Below are 16607 nucleotides of genomic sequence, written 5' to 3' on the forward strand. Positions count from 1 at the left end.
TTCCTCCCTTTCTCCTCTCATCTTTTTCTTGTTATTTTCTGTTCCTCAACTTGAGCACCAGAACCCCTAATTCTCCTGGCATCTCTCTCTGATGTGGGGCTCCCACGTCTGCTTCTTGGGCCTGATGATGATCTCTGTGGTGCCAGGTTTGCTTGAGCTCAGACCAGGGGGCCAGGAAGGTAGGTTGGGAACCTGGACAAGGTCTGGGGCAAGATGAGAAATTGGAGAGGGCTAGCTTCTGATCAGGACTTTCTCATCCAAAAAGAGCAGAGTTTATAGAGTCAGAATGCCTCTTAGACCCTCAAGCTGAGAGTGTGTGTGTGTGTGTGTGTGTGTGTTGATATTAATTTGTAGGTACTGTTGGTACTTCTCATCTATTATCTGGTTGTGGTGCTTATGAGGGATTCCACTGCCAACCAACGATGTATGACTGTGTCGTGTGTCATTCAGTCCAGTGATTTGGGAATTATTTCTTTAAGAAGCAGAGGGACCCCCTTCATAGCCCACATGACTAGCTTCCCCAGCCCGGTTGGCTGTGAGCTTGGAAGGCCCTTGCAGTCCGGTGCCACAGACTTGTACCGAGTACCTCTTTCGGGCCAGGTGCTGTGCTGGGCACCAGAGGACACAGGAGTCCCCAGATGGTCCATGATCTCAAAGGGAAGATGGGGAAATAACCCCCCAAATACCCTTTGTCCCAAGGACAAGATCAAGTGTGGTAGGGACCTGGAGGAAGGGTGGTCATGTCACCTGAGGAGCCAGCAGCTTCTGCCTCTGTCTGTTCACAGGTTTGCCGTCCCCGTCCCTAGGATACCCCCGAGAAAGAGAGGGAGTGAGGGCGAAAGCCATTTGCATTTTCTTTTCTTTCTGGGGAGAGCTGGCTTTTTCAGTGACCGCAGACTCTAAGCGGAGGTTGTAGCAAAGACCTTTTAATGGGTCAGACTCTGAGTCATCGCTTCGGAGGGGCCCCTGGCGGGGTGGTACCCGTGTTCGCCGAGGGCATCTCCCAGCATTCCAGGAGAACCTTTGGCCCGCGTGGCACAGGGCCCGGCACAGGGAGGGCATGGGGAGATCTGGTGCAGGACGACGGCGGGCTGGCACGCGTGGCGCGGGATGGCACTACGTGTGGGCGAGACGGCGTGGTGGAGGCTGAGCTCGTGGGGGCGGGAGGCCTCCTGGGGTGCACATCCCCCACCCCACCGGCCTCCATTTGGAGCACCTTTTCTGGTGGGGCTCCCAGGAAGCGGGCGAGTATGCCGAAGGAGTTCCTGAAAACTCGTAGAAGTTTGGCCGTCACTTCATTTCCCTTTCTGTGCAGTGGGAATAATCGCTTCTATTGGGAACTTGCTGTGTCACGTGAGGCATCCTTTGGGTGTCCCGGGACAGTGAGTTCCATCTCCTCCCACCCCTGCACCAGGTGTGTCCTGCATTCGGGCACGCCTTTTAATCTTCTGACCTTGAACGTGGCTGGTCTGTGGCTCTTGCCCTCTGCTTTCTGAAGTCCACGGGAGCTGAGGGGTGAGGTGGGGAGCAAGTGTGGCCACGTATAGGGAGGAACAGTGCGAGGTGTGCGGTGCTGTGCCCGCAGCCAGCTTCACCCCGAGTCCTGGCAGTCCCCACGGTCGGGGTGTGCGTCCTGGTGTGTGTGCCCAGCAGGACCTGGCTCCAAAGCTGCTTGACCGTTGCTTACAGGGTCCGTACTGAGTGTTCAATTTGATTATTCTCTTAGGTCCTCGTACGTGCTGGGGGGGGGTCTCTCTCCTTCCCCCTCCTCCTCCCTGCACTGCATAGTTGGGCAAGGGAAGGGGGCAGCTTTTGGAAAGAAACGTTTCTGGGCGTCGTGTCCAGACAATCATGAAAGGCCTTCGTGGGGTACGAAGGTGAGAGGCAGTCCTCCTGGTGGGAGATAGACCCGGCTGGTGACAGCGGGGCAGGAATGGAGGACGGGAGTCCCTGGAGCAGGTGTTGGCAGCCCCGCCCCAGCCTTCTGGGAGGTGCTCCAGATGCTTCCTCCCATCTCCCTCCCTCTCGACTGACTTGCTCACTGAGTCACACCTGTGGCCCATCCGAGGCCTCCTTGAGAGATGTCTGTGTCCGTGCTGGTGCGCCTCACCTGGCCCGCGCTCCTCGAAAGTCTGAAGAGCCCAATTGCCTGCTTGAATGCTTTCCAAGTGGCTATTATGTTTCCAACCCAAGGTAATTGGCTTTACCAGTTATTAATGGATTACCCTCGAGAGAAAAATGTTGAGGGGAGGGAGGTGAGGACAGCACCTCCTGGCTTTGTAGCTTGGGGCTTCAGTGTCCAGTGGCCGCTTTCCAGGCTGGGAGTCACTTGGGGCATGATGGAGTGGCTGTTTTGGCACACCATTCCGGGTGAGCGGTTGCTGGCACTCTAGTGGGTCGAGAGGAGGCTGGGATGATGGAGCATGTCCCTAAGAAACTCTTGGCTTGAGGCATGGAAGCCCCAGGGTGGCTCGTGTGGCCTTTTTAATCAGCCTGGAGTCAAAAAGCAGACACCTGCCCTGCCATTTTTATTGTAAATCGGTGGGTCGGCCGATGCCTGCCCCGACCTCTCCCCCATCGGTGACCGGCAGGCTGCCTCCCGCAGCCAAAGCCCCTGGCTTCTTCAGAGCCCTCTCTACAGAAATCTGTCCCCCCATTGACCCGCTTGGGACGAGAGAGCCACAGGTGCTGGGCAGGCCCAGGGAGGATGGGCTGCTGCCCCACACTGCTAAGGTGTCATTAATCTGTCTGCTCCCCCCACCCCCCAGCTCCAGACATGTAGGGACCTGCCCTTCCCTGCCCCAGGGCTCCCGAGTGACACAGTCTTTTTTGACTCTCTTGCTCATGGTTAGGTTTTTTTAGCCAGGCTTCCTGCGGGCTTTCCTCCCTCACCCCCACCAGCAAGTCCCCCACAAAGGTGGGGTCTGGCACGTAGGTCCCAGTTCCAGTCCCGGTGCTCTGGCCGGCCTGGCTCACCGTGCGGAACCTGCCCGCCAGCCTTGGGCCTCCACCTAAAATGAAACTCTGCAGATGGCACGTGTTGAACTTTCTAGGGGTTTAAGAGATCCTCTGGGGAAATGGGGTGTGTCCTTGTCCTCTAAACTGCCTGCCTGCCCGCCGTCCCACTCCACGGCAGCCCCAGCAGCCCGGGCCTCCACTCTGTCTGCACCCTCACATCCCAGCACGTTACCCATCTCGTCTTCTCATGTGTAACTCGCTTTTGATGGTTCCCTCTGGTCAGTGTGGTGCCATCGTACCCGCCCTGCGCTTGCACATTACAGGTGCCCCCAGCTCTTAAAACTGTCAGTCGTGCCCCCCACCGCCCTTACCTCTGACCAGGGCATCCCCTTCCGGCACCCGGCAGCCTGTTCCCAGGAGACCATTTCTGCAGCCCGGCAAGCGTGCTCTGTCTTGACCTGAGGGCTGCACGTCTGGAGAAGTGCTTTCCTGGTGGGCAGAGACCACGAGACCCTTCTGAGTGGCGAGCTCAGCCGTCCTGAAACCTGGGGGCCCCTGGGAGGTCGTAGCCCTCAGCGCTCTTGCTGTCGTCTCCCTGCGGCCTCGGCCTCTCCGATGGCCCCGCAGCCATTTCTCTCATCCTGTCTCACCTCCATGACCCCCCCTTCTGCCACAGGCTCTGACAAGCCAGCCCTGACTCCACTCTCCTTTTGTTTGGCAGCTCTTTTGTGACAGGGACGGCCTGTTGTGGGCACTTCTCACCCCTAAGAATCTGGGACCTCAACAGGTAAGAGATTCCTGAGCCACCACGGCTTCCTAAGGGGTGCGGCTAGAGCAGCCAGGGAGGCAAAGCAGAGAGCTGGCTGGGCCAGCCCGGGTTCCAGTGGGCCACCGAATGGTCCAGGGGGAGGCTGGGAAGAACCCAGCGGCCCGACTCACTGGCAGCCTGCAAGGTGCGTGCTCTCTCCTGGCGTCGTTAGAGTTAGCCTGAGGAGACCGTTGGAAGTAATTTATAATAGGTCAGTAATTTCACTTCGAAATCAGGGTAACAACAATTTGGATTTACGATACTTTTTCTCTGAGGAGTGCCCGATTATGTGGCTACATAAAATCCCATCTATCCTTGGAGATGATTTTTCTAAAATAAAGAACTTTGGGAAGCGGCCTACAGAGCCATAAAAAGAATTACACAGAACAGTTAAAATACGTCCAGGTTTTATTCACAACTCTCTGCCTTGGTAAGCTTGACACGTTCCCATCAGATTGTCTACCATTCTGTTGGATTTTTTTAAGCTTTTTATTTTGAAATAATTAGAGATTCATAGGAAGTTCCAAAAATAGGACAGCAAGGTACCTGTGTTACGTTAGATAATATAATAAATATAAATTTGATATCAATTATTTATAAGTAATTTCTATATTATATTATATTATATTATATTATATTATATTATATATCAGAACCAGGAAATTGACATTGGTATAATCCACAGACCTTTATTCAGATCGCACTCATTTCTGTGTGTGTGTGTGTGTGTGTGTGTGTGTGGTTCTTTGCAATTTTATCCCATGTGTAGATTCACGTAACTACTACAACAGTTAGGATACAGAACTGGCGGATTCCTCACTTGCCCACGTACAGCCACACCATCTTCCTCCCCTGCCCTCTTAAACTCCCTCGTCTCTCACCTCTCGCAGCCACTTACATGTTTTCCACCTCTTTACTTCTGGCAGCTTGGAGGTGTTATATAAGTGGAATACCTTTTGTGATTTGGTCCCCACCCCCGTTAACCCAGCATAGCTCTCATGAGAGCCATAGCCCTCGTCCTGTGTATCAATGGCGCCTTCCTTTTTATTGCTCAGTAGTATTCCCTGGTGTGGACGCCCCAAAGTTCTCTCCCACTGAACAGCATTCACCCACTGAAGGACATTTGGGTTATGTTCAATTTTTTGACTATTGCAAATTAAGCTCTCGTGAACATTTGCATATAATCTTTTGTGTGGACGCATGTTTTCATTTCTCTGGGATAAATGCCCCAGAGTCCAAGTGCCAGGTCATTTGGTAAGTGTGTGTTTAATTTTTTTACCTGTCAAACTATTGTGAATATCTTTACCATTTTATAATCCAACTCCAGGGTATGAGAGATGTAGTTTCTTCCCATCCTTGACGCATTTGGAATTGCCGCTCTTTCTTGTCTTAGCTATTCTAAGAGGTGTGGTATCTCGTGGCTTTAATTTGAATTTCCGTAATAGCCAATGACATCTTTTCGTGTGTGTATTTGCCTTCTGTATGTTCTCTTTGGTGGAATCTCTGCTCATGTCTTTTGGCGATTTTCTAATTGAACAGTTTGCATTTTCACTGGTGAGTTTGGGGAGTTCTTTATATATTCTAGAAATGAATCCTTTGTCAGATATGTGGTTTGCCTCTATCTTTAAGTCTGGAGCTTGTCTTTTTATCCTCTTAGCAGGATAAAAGACCAAAGTTTTACATTTTGATGGCGTCCAAATTTTTTTTGTCAATGGTGCCTGTGGGGTCAAGTCTAAGACCGTCCGCACCTGGCCCCAGGTCCCGTGCTCTGGTTCAGCACCATGATCTACAGCAGCAGCGAGGATGTTCTGTTCTTGTCTGTCTCCTGCCTCAGTGACTCTAGCGTGTCTCCTTTCCTCTCTGTATCCCCAGGAAAGTGGTACCCATCTTTTTGCCCCCTGAAAAATCCATCGTATTGTCAGTCTTTCCAAAAGATTTTTTCTTTTTTAACACGTGAGCTGTTTTAGTTAAATATGGTTTTTTCTACAACATTCTCTTAACGGTCATCCAACCACAGGGATAGGAAACTCGCAACTCTCCCAGACACCACATTACATCTTTGGAGAGCCCTGAGAGTTATCACACCTGTCCTTCATCGAGAGTTGACCTGCTTCCAGGGGCTATGATTCTAGGCAAGAAGCAAGTTGAACCTTGCCTCCGAAGACAGGGCTTTAAATATCTGAAAACTTTGGTCCTGTTTCTCCAGTGTCTTCTCTTTATCAGGCCGAAAGTCTGAGGCCCTTCTACTGTTGCTTATACACATGGTACATCAGTTAGGGTGCTTTTGGCTGGAAGTATTGAGGGCCTACTTCAAAGTGGCTCCAACAATAAAGAGATTATTATTATCGTAAGTGACAAGGAGTCCCCAGGAGCTGGAAGCTTCGCTGGTTCCAGGATTGACGGATGCAGTAGCTCACCGAGAGGTTGAGGGCCCATCTTCTCAGCTTTCCGCTTTGCCCCCTCTGTCAACGTGGGTTTTGCCCTTATCCTCAGGCTTGTTCACAAAAGCTCTACCTGCTCATAAGGCAAAATACCCAGAGGGGAAAAAGGAAGGAAGAGGACTTGTCCCTGCCTGGGTCTCTTTTTAAGATGGGGAGTCCTTTTATAGGAGCCCCCAAGCAGACTCCTCATCTTGAGTGAGCCAAAAGTGTATTCCGTTACTCACCCTGAACCAAACCGTGGCAAGGGAAATGGAATGACCAGTCAGGATCGACCTGGGTCTGGGGAAGAGCCCAGCTTCCCCCACGTGCATAGTGGCAAGGAGGATGGGAGCGGTGGGCACAGAATCAGATTTGGGTCAGCAAGAAAGTAAGTGAGGAATAGCTGGGAGGGTGACCCTACTGTGTGGGTCTCACACTCGTTTTAGGATCATTCTCACCTGAAAGTTTCTTGCATTTATCTGGTTGGATCCCTCTTGAAATGGGATGTTCGTAACTGAGTACTGAACGTGCCGGGTGTGAGATGATGAGTGGCAGGTGCTATCCCCTCCTTATTCTAGATCTTTTGCTTTTGTTAGTGTAGCTGATGGTCACATCATACTGTTGTCGGCACAGCTCAGCTAAAACTTCCAAGGGATCCTTTGTCCTGCAGCCTCTGGGACGTTGGAGCGCCCGCAGTCTGTGAATGTCGTTCCCGTGACTCCCCTGCCAAACTCCTGCCACCGGCAAACTTCTTGCTTCTGCGTGGGGCTGAGGCCAAGGAACCCCTCCTCTGGTGTGTGATGGGAGGCTGTGAGGAGCTACGGAGGGCACACAGGCTGTGTGGTCAGACAGACTTGGGTTCTCGAACTAACTGCCGCTTCTTAGCTCTGTGATATGGGTGGGGGGCACTCTGGGCCTCGGTTTCCACATCTGTAAATGAGATTTAATTATCTGTACTTAACAGAACTAGTATGAAACCAATTGTTTTATACAAGAGCCCATACAGTGCCTGTCCCCCTCCCTTTCTTTTTCCTCCCCTGCGGCTGCCTTCCATAGTAGTACCTTAGAGTGTATAGACACTCAGCTTTTTAATTCTCCAAATACCTGTGGCCTTGTGACCACTGGGGGCGGAGTGGTCCTGCTGACCTCATGGCCTAGAGAAGGCCCATGACAGGAAGTAAGGCTGCAGGTCACAAGATAGGTGTTTCTGCCGAAAAGTCCGTTTTCGTCCTGTAGCCGGACCTCGTGCCTGGCGACCTCACTGGCCTGCGCTCGGGGTGGCGAACGGGCCGGGGGTGGGGTGGGCGCACCACCGTGGCCCGGCTTTGTGTCAAAAGCCGAATAACCTTCAAGGGCCTCTTCTGCCTGGGGTTTCCTTGGTGGGGCTACTCCTGGGCACAGATTTATGGCCGGGATGTAGTTCTAAGTCACCAACTCCTTGAACGGCCCTCTCTTACGGGGTTAGTCGTCACTAACCCCAAACACTGGGTCTTTACAGAACCCGGGAAGAACCCGAGTGATCACAGGCACAGGACAGCTGCGGCCGGGATTCTGACCGGAGCCAGATGAGAAGCCGCCACTGCATCCCCTGGACAGCCTGTGGCAGGGCCGCCCTGGGCACCATGTGGCTTTGCCTCCTCACTGGCGCGCAGACGCCCCTCCTCGCCACTGAGAGGAGCCGGCCGCGTTTCCATAGCCCTCTAGTTCCCAGGGGAGCCCGGAGGACTGAGTGGTGCGGGGCTCGGAGGAGAGATGCCCCGGTGGAGGCATCTGCTTTTGGTGGGAGGAAGTGGATGGACAGGGTAACTGTCTGTAGCTGTCTTTCCCAGAGAAGCCCAAGCAGATAATAAAGCCATGTAGAAAATAGGATTAAGGTAATGAACAGGCAGGACAGAGTTTGATCTTTCAATAACGCCAAAGCCTGACTGACAGGCCAATCTGGAAGGTGGGGCAGCACGGCCCTCAGGACTAGGTGGCGGGGCGCTGTGCGGGGCTGGGGGGATTCTTTGCTTTTAACCTGTCACCACTGAAACCTGAGGAGCACCGGGATTTTCTCTTTTATGTGTGTGCCGTGACTTGGGCGGGGGAAGGAGTGCTCCGAGCATCCCCCCTCTGGGGCCGCCCTCAGGATGATGGCGGGGGCTGGGACACAGCTGGGAGGTGGAGGCGCCCTGCTCCGCACGTCTGCTTCCTGCTGCCTCTCAGGTCCCCGCTATCCGGGAGCTTAGGCTACTTCCCACAGTGCCTGGGGACCCCTTCAGAGTTACCCGGGCTCCCTCAGCCCTTCCTTTCATCAAGACCCCTCTGGACTCTGTTCTCCCTATGAGTTAGGGAGGGGGAGGTGCGGGCTGGAGCACACGGGCTCGAGGGCAGCCATGGCATACAGCCATCGTCTAGACGGCAAGGAGCTTGACCGTCCCTCTCCTTTCTTCTTTGCCTTTCTTTCTCCTGGAGTTGGGAACCGTGGGCTGGGCCCAAGGACAGGGAATTTCTAACCTGTCTAAACCAGGCAGAGAGAAAGATGGAGTTCTTGACCCAACTTGGAGGTGCCAGAGTGTTCCTGCTTCCAAGGGTAGGTGGTCTTTGGGCCCAGGTGCCGGCTCCAGGGGCTCCATCTTGACAGATAGTGTCAACAGCCAATCCCTGAAGTAACCTTCGCTAGGCCCTGTGATCCCATCAAGGCCTGAGGTACTAGGCCAAAGCCGTCCTGTTTCTGAGCCTGGTACTCTTTGCGTGCATTTGAGCAGAAACCTCGGCCAGGTCCCGGGGAAGGTGTTGTCTGTGCGGGGCGTACCTCACAGCTGCCGAGAGGCCTGGGAGGTCTGCCTGACCTGACATCTTATACACCCCTCCTCCCTAGGCTTGTTCTTGCTATGGGCTGTATGTTTCTGCCAAGGGCATCTGAGCTGGGTCTAGCACCAGGATGGAGAGGCCCGTGATCCCAGACCTGGACATATCCTAGTGGGTCCAGCCATAGCCCTGAGCCAGCCTCAGGACCACCGGGCAGGGAAGGGGCGAGGGGTGGGCTCTGGACCTGGCTACACCTAGGGTGTTGAGGGTTCGAGTCCTCAGCGAGGCTCTGTGCTGCCCTGTATGCGTGTGATCATGCGTGTGCCCCTGCGCACATCCCTTATCTCTCCTTCTGGCCAGGGTCCTCCCTGGTTCCCCGTTCCTCCTCCGTTTCTATCCTAAACCCCCGAACATCCTCTCTCTCACCAAAGGTAGGGCAGGTAGGCTTCTCACACATTCTGACAGGGGCCCTCTATCTTCCCCTTGAGCCTTTGCTCTGGCTGCCATCGTGCCCGGATTACCTACCCCCTCTCTGTCCTGCCTACTCTTCCGTGTAAACAGCACCTCTGCCGCAAAGACCTCCCTGATCCTAGCTCCTGTGGCTGGAGTTGGTAACCCTTCAAGTGCTCCTAGGGCCGCCCTGTCGGTCACCATGTGCCAGGAACTTCTCTTGGGACCCCAGGCTGAGCACAGGAGATGTGCATCAGAGCATCTAGTGGCATTTAGAATGGGGAGGGGGGCCTGGCTGCAGCCCTTTCTAGCCGTCTGCAGAAGGCACCGGTGTCCTGAGCACAGACTGGGCCACTCTGAGGGCACCAGTAGTGCCCATCTGGCCCAGGTGTGGCTTTGTCTCTGCCCCTGCCTCCACCTCCACCCCGGGGGGGGTGGGGGGGGGGGGATAGGTGGCCCTCAGTCAGGGTGATTACGGGAACTGCCCTCTTTAAAGTACCTGCCTTCTCCTTTGAAAGTATTACTGACAGATTTTTTCATTTTCTTTTTTCTTTACCTCTTTAAGGAACCCTGTAATTTCTTTCTCTTTCTTTTCTTTCTCCCCCCTTTCCTTTTTCTTTCTTGTCCCCTCTGTCCCCCTGAACTCTTTGAAATTGGCTCTCTGCCTGCTGACACCAAACTGATACTTTGCGTTTCACTTCTCCTTATCCCTTTATGGCAACAGATGTTGAAATTTTGTATCCTTTTATCTGCCCGGCTGCCCCTTCCTGTAATTACGGTCCCCTTGTTAGCAGTACAAAGTGGGCTGCCCGGCTGCCTGGCCTTTGAGCCATTGTGTCTGAACACGTGTGCGCGGGCGGGCGCCGGGGGCTGTGCACGCGCACACACATGCACGCGAGCGGCTGTGTGCTCGGGCAGGGCCCTTCCCTCTCACCTGATGGGGCCGAGGCAGGCGAAGCATCCGTGGGCTTCTCCTGGTCTCTGCCACCCTGTGGTTACATTTGGGACCTATGTGCCTCCTCGATTCCCGCCCTCCCCACCTGAGTGCTGGACGAGGACAGCGCCTCCCTGCCCCTCCCGGAGCTCAGACCAGCTGAGCAGTACGCACCCGAAGGCCACCATGGTCTGGAAGCCAGATCCTGGGCAAATCGGAGTGCCTGCCGGGTGAAAACACAGGCCGGGTGCCCCAGCTCTACGCTGGCCCTTTGCCTCGGCCCTCCTGCTGCTCCTGTCACTCACTGAGGAATCACTCCATACAACAGGCTGAAATGTTCTCTTATCTGTCCTTTTATAAAACTTTCATTTCTCCTCTGGAACTCAGTCACCCCTCATACTGATAGCTGGATACATGACAGACTCCCTCCTTCACTGGGTGGAAAACTCCTTGAGAACAGGGATCGTTCCTTCAAAGTTGGTTCTGACATGTCCCCGTAGTTCCTGCTTGGCACAATGCCTTGTATACAGAAGGAGCTCATTAAATGGTTGTTGCTCAAAGAAAGGAAGAGAGAGGGGAGGGTGGGAAGGAGGAAAGCCTCCCGTTCTGAGTGACCGTGTTCAGCCAAGCTTATACCTTCAGGCCCTCTGTCTCCATGGGAGCCGAGATGTGGGAAGGTGGACTGTCACTCTCCCATCCTTTCCCTCCTCTGAAAGCCACTGTTGCATTTTTGGGGCCGCATACCCAGGACAGATGTAGGAACGAGAACCCCCAGGATCTCCAGGGAGCATCCCCAGGTACCCAGTGTGTTAACGGTGGCTGTAAAATGGTGTGGGGGGTCACAGGCATTCTTAGGTGCAGGCTGGGAGGTGGATGGATACAGCTTCTCATATCTCAGGGCCCTTTAGCACAGGGCTCTCTGTGGGCTGCGGCTTGTGTTGGGAGCACAGGCAGGGAGGGAGGCAGGTGGAGGATGGGATGAGAGGACTCCGGCTCAGCAGGGCCCAGACTAAGGGGGTGGGGGGGTGCCTCTCCCTGCTGGGACATCAGGGCCTTCAGGGTCAGCATCTACCTCCAGTGAGCTGTCCCTACAAAGATGGTGGAGGGGTCAGGGTCTTACTAAATTTCCTTCTGTCAGGAAGCTCCTCCCTAGGCCCCTTCTTCCCTCTAGACAGAATCGCAGTGCAGCATGGTGGGTTGGGCCAGGGAGCCCTGGTTTCCTCACCTGATCACCCCCTTCAAGGGTCCCTGGGATGAGGCCACCCTCTGCTTGCTCCTTCTGCCCAGGTACTCGGGGGGCTCCCAGGGAATGCTGCACACAGCCTGGCCTCAGGGCCATGTCTCCTTCCTGCTGTCGGCCCCAGGCCTGCCCTCCTTCTTAGGCTCACAGGGGTGGCCCCATCTGTCTTTATCTTTCCCTGGGTGGAGAGAGAATTGTTGGAGTCGGGCTCGGGGGAGGCTGGGGTGTGGAGCCCCCCACCCCAGCGGCTCCTGGAGGCCCAGGCTTTGTGCGCAGGAGTTGGAAGGGAATGGACTTTTTGTCTGGCCCTCTGGAGTGACAGAGCCGGCCCTTGCTCCTGTCTTGGCCCAGGGCTCTGAGGGGCAGTCCTGTTCCCACACAAGTTGTGTGATAGCCAAGGCTCTGCACCCCCCTCCCGCCCCCCACCGTGAGAGGCCGAGAAGCATTCTTGACATTCTTTCCAGAGAAAAGGGGTGAAACGTCTGAATTTGGGGGTCACCATGTTATACAAATTGCAATCTAATCGTTTTTTACAAGAACACACTTGCAGTAAGAAAAGGAGCCCAAGAGGAGGGGCTGAGGAGACAGCTTGTTTTGTCCCCCTTTCCCCCGAAGTTTGGGGCTATTGTCAGGCTGATCTTGCTCCCTTCACAGGCGCTGTTGAGCTAGAGTTTTCTAGTTAAATTGGTCTTAGGGTGGGGGCCACGAAGGGCCCACGGTGCCATTTCTGTTTGTTTTCCCGAATCAAAGCCCCAGCAGGGCTCCTATGGCACTGCTGGGCTGCTATTTGAAGAGACGGGCCATTTCCCAGAGCCTGGTGTGTCAGTTTATGCTCTGAACTTAACCTCACGGGCACTGCACAACAGAGTCTTGAGGGTCCCAGGCCCAGAGGCAAAAGAAATTGTATCTTTTTATTGGGCCATTTAAAGTGTGTGTGGCCATTTCAGAGAATCGGAGAACAGCGCAGCAGCAGAAAGAAACTCCTCCGTCCCTGGCCAGGCTGGGCTGGCCGACTAGGGGCTTTCGGGACTTGTCCTGGCCTCCAGGGGTTGGTGCTCACTCTGGCCCTGGCGTCTCCTCGAGAAAGCAGGGTTCTGTGTTTACTGCAGACACCGGCATGATGCTTTCCAGTGGTGGCTTGAATGCTGGGGCAGGGGGCCCAGGGTGGCAATCTGAACTGGGTATTGATTGCCCTGATGTTTCTGGTCCTGATCCTGCTGACCCTGCCCGGCCCATGGCTGCCCACCTTTCTTTCCTTCTACACCCTGGGACCAGGGGTAGGCAGGCAGAGCCACGCTGGGCTTCAGGCCCCCAACCCCCACTGCCTTTCATCTTCTGTTTCAAACAAACATGAAATTACTTCTACAGATTAAAGGGGAGAGCTCCTCAGTCATTCCTGAAGGCCTCACTAATGGAAGGGGCAGGGCCCCCAAATCTGGAAGGAGGGAGACCTGTGGAGCAAAACAGCCCCCACCCGGTGTGTACAAATGTCCAGAAGTACCTTCAAAAGAGAGGTGCAGGGGTGGGAGGGCTCTGGCCTGCCCAGGGTGGGTGAATCCTAGCTGGTGGCCCATCTGGGAAGGCAGGCCCTTCCTGGGAGCCAAGGTCAGTGATCCATACGAGACTGGGATCTTTGCGCAGTGGCTTTCTGCCTGATCCCTCTCAGGGTTCCCCAACACAGAGGCTGATGTAGTCCAGACCGTAAGAGGAAGACCTCCCTGAGGAGGCTGGGGGCAAGGGTTCTGACTGCCACAGTGCCCTTTGCTGGAGGTCCCCTCGCTGCCCAGGGCTCAAGGGGCAAGGCAAACCGGGCAAAAAGGAACCCCCAGCCTCCTCCTTTATTCGTTCAGTCTCTAGGGAAGATGGTGGCTCCACTGAGGAGAAGGGAGGTTGAGGGTCAGAGTCCGTGTGAGCCGAGAGGCCTGGAGCTGAAGTCCGCTTTCACACACATGGCTGACAGCGTCTGCCTCAGCCCTTTGGTGAACACTGCTTGTGAGACCACGACGTCCTCCCTCCCCCCCCTCCCCCCCAGGGCCTCTTACCTGGGTGTCCCTGGGAAGTGCTCAGGGCCTTGTTTCTCTTGTCATGCATGCAAGGGAGCCTAGCATCTCTTGGGTGAAACTGAGGGATAGGGCCTGGAGGGTGCCCCTCTTCTTCATTCCCTTGGGTCGTTCGGCAGAAACTCACTGCTTCTACCCGTTCCCTAGCCACAGGGATTAGCGGGTGCACTTGATGTTGAGGGGTGGTTGCTAGGGCCAGAAGGCCCCCCTACATGGTTGCTAGGGGTCTGGCATCAGGGCGAGGGGTCTGCCCACTGCCGCGGTCACGGAGGGAATTACACAGTCACAAAGAAATTGTTCTTCTCGGTAATCTGCTCTCGGCCACCGGGAGGGGCGAGGGTGGGGGAGCATGCTGGAGCCCAGCAGGCTGGGGGCTGTGATCACACAGGCGTGCTAGCCGCGGGCTGGGGGCCAGCCGGGCCAGGAACACCAGGGACCAGCCCGCTAAGCTGCTTTCTCAGCGATTTCTCTCCCCAGACACAAAGGTGTTTACTTGTTTTAACATCTCCTGGGACTCCCCTTCTCCCTTTGTGTGGTCTTTATCCCCAATGAGGTTTGAGCCCCAGATTACAGGCGGGAATTAAGGCATTGGACTCAGGCAGCTCAGAACCGCCTGACCTGCAGGATCAAGAAGTATAAAGTAACCGAGTGTGTGTGTGCACGGAAGGGGGGCCGGCCCCTCAGCCAGGCCCATTCTTCCTCCTGAGGAGCGGCAGCCAGGCAGCGAGCAGGTGTGATCAGGGGCTGCCCGGCTGAGGCCTTTAGCTGGGGGAGGGGCAGGCACTGGGACTGGGGTGACAGTGGGCACCCCAGGCATTTCCTCCCTGGGCCCTTTCCTAAGGGAGCCTGATTTTAGCTCAGGAGGGAGAGCTGCATTTCCTCAGGGACTGATGCCACTGGGTTAAAAGCAGATGTGGGGGCTGAGGGGAGGGGACGGCCGCTCATCCTCTACCCTCCGCTCTCTCCCCAGTGGGCAGCTCATGATGCACCTGGGCAGTGACTTCCCCCCAGGAGCTGGGGTGTTGGATGTCATGTATGAGTCCCCTTCCACACTTCTGTCCTGTGGCTATGACACCTACGTTCGCTACTGGGACCTCCGAGCCAGCGTCCGGTGAGTGTCTAGGCAGGAGGTGGGACGCGGTCCCGGCCCTCCCTCTGGGTGAGCCCCCAGGAGAAGGGACAGGTGGAGGCCAGTAGGAGCAGCCAGCAAGGTCAGATCAAGCTGAGACTCCTAGCTTGGCAGCCCTGGCCTGGGAGACCCTAACCTACAGGCCATGATTAAGAGCCTGGGAGTCATCAGCGTTCTCCCTGCCTTAGTTACCTGCTGCCTAAGTCCTGGGATGATGAGGGCATGATCTGGCCTGGGGACCTATACAGAGGAGGCTTTCCCCCATTAAGTCTATTTTTCAAAAGAGTTTGCTGATTCAGCTTCTGTCTCCCAGCCAGAATGGATTTCTAAGACCCTTGGGGAACTGGGGGTAGAGGGCACCCCTATGCTTCCCTCTGACTGCCTCTTCCTGGACAGAAAGTGCGTCATGGAGTGGGAGGAACCCCACGACAGCACCCTGTACTGCCTGCAGACAGATGGGAACCACCTGCTGGCTACCGGGTCCTCCTACTACGGTGTCGTGCGGCTGTGGGACCGGCGCCAGAGGGCCTGCCTACACGTAAGAGCACTGCCCAGCATTTGTTCCAGGATGCCAGGATTCCCTGTTAGGGGCTGTGCCTGGAAACCTTGGGGTAGGGCTCTCCCCCTCTCTGCCTCGGGATGTGCTTGCCATTCCTGCACCTTCCCTCCCTGCAGGCCTTCCCCTTGACCTCGACCCCGCTCAGCAGTCCCGTGTACTGCCTGCGCTTCACCACCAAGCATCTCTATGCTGCGCTGTCTTACAACCTCCACGTCCTGGACTTTCAAAACCCGTGACAGGGCCACCCCAGCCTGTGGGGCAGGGAAGCCAGCTACTCAGGGACCTCTCCTGCCTGGAGGGTGCAGTGATACCTCCTCCCCCGCCGTGCCTGTGCTCCTAGACCTATCTTGGGCGACGTAAGGTAAAGGCTGCCGACTCTCAGAAATTTGGCATTACCTCCCAGGACCTAGCTGGAGAGCAGGGATCTGCTGCTTTGAGAGAATGGCTGAACCCGGCCGGCCCTTGCTTCTCTGGTGGCCAGAGCAAGGATCTGGCCTGGATGGCCCCCCGCCCCTCACCCTTTCTTAGAGCCGTGACAGCTCTGAGAGAGGTGAGGTGCTCCAGCTGGTCCCTTTCTGCCCCTTCGTCAGAAGGAGGGGTGAGGCTGCCACTATCCTGCTCTGGTACCGGCCCCCACCTCCTCACTCAGGCCCCTCCCCTTGACTGAGCTCTTGGGGCTCAGTCCTGGGACACTGTGGCCTGGTCCCACTTTGAAACTGAAGAGGGTTGAGTGAGCGCTGAGCCGGCCCAATTGCAGGCTGGCTGCTGGGACATGCTACAATGTTCATTTTTGTAAAAATAAAGCTTGATTGGTCACAGATCTGGTTCCTCTCTGGCTGGGGAGTCCTGGGAAGCCCCAAAAGAGGGAAGAACACATTCAAACTGAGGGATGGGCATGCTGGGGAAAGGGAAGACCTGTCTCGTGGCTCGTCTCTTTCCTTCAGGAAAACCTCTCAGTACTACTCACCCCTTTGGCCCCAGTGGTGGGGAGGATGTCCCTGTCAGGTATGGCTAGGGGACAGCAGAAGGGCTGTGGGGGAGCTAAACTACCACCCATCAGCACCCTATTCCAACACACACCCACTCTTTGCACTGCTACAACCCTCATTCTGGCCTGTTTCCAAGGTTACTGTATTTTAAAACTTCTCCCTCACTCACCCTTACCTTAGGGAATTCATCTGGGCCACTTCTGCAAGCTAAGGTGGCACAGGGTCTCTTCCAGCCCAGTCTTCCTCTGAGCCCAGCAGCGCCGAGCGGGC

The 16607-nt window shown here is 55.4% G+C and overlaps 1 protein-coding gene across 6 annotated transcripts in view; it reads left to right on the plus strand.

Annotated features, from left to right (window-relative positions):
* The window catches only part of FBXW4 (F-box and WD repeat domain containing 4), an 80872-nt gene extending 64706 nt beyond the window's left edge, over positions 1-16166 (plus strand). For 2 of the 6 annotated variants that reach the window (XM_060641689.3, XM_060641694.3), the window contains exons 6-9: positions 3680-3745; positions 14631-14771; positions 15186-15327; positions 15465-16166. In XM_060641689.3, coding sequence (XP_060497672.3) covers positions 3680-3745; positions 14631-14771; positions 15186-15327; positions 15465-15584 — 469 coding nt within the window. In that variant the 3' untranslated portion in view covers positions 15585-16166. Of the gene's footprint in view, positions 1-3679; positions 3747-12968; positions 13078-14630; positions 14772-15185; positions 15328-15464 lie in introns of those variants that run through there. The other 4 variants (XM_060641692.3, XM_060641693.3, XM_078434752.2 and 1 more) reach the window with 3 other exon arrangements.
* The last annotated feature ends 441 nt before the right edge of the window (positions 16167-16607 follow it).

The sequence above is a fragment of the Panthera onca genome, chromosome D2, assembly GCF_046562875.1.
Source record: "Panthera onca isolate mPanOnc1 chromosome D2, mPanOnc1 haplotype 2, whole genome shotgun sequence".
Lineage (NCBI taxonomy): Eukaryota > Metazoa > Chordata > Mammalia > Carnivora > Felidae > Panthera > Panthera onca.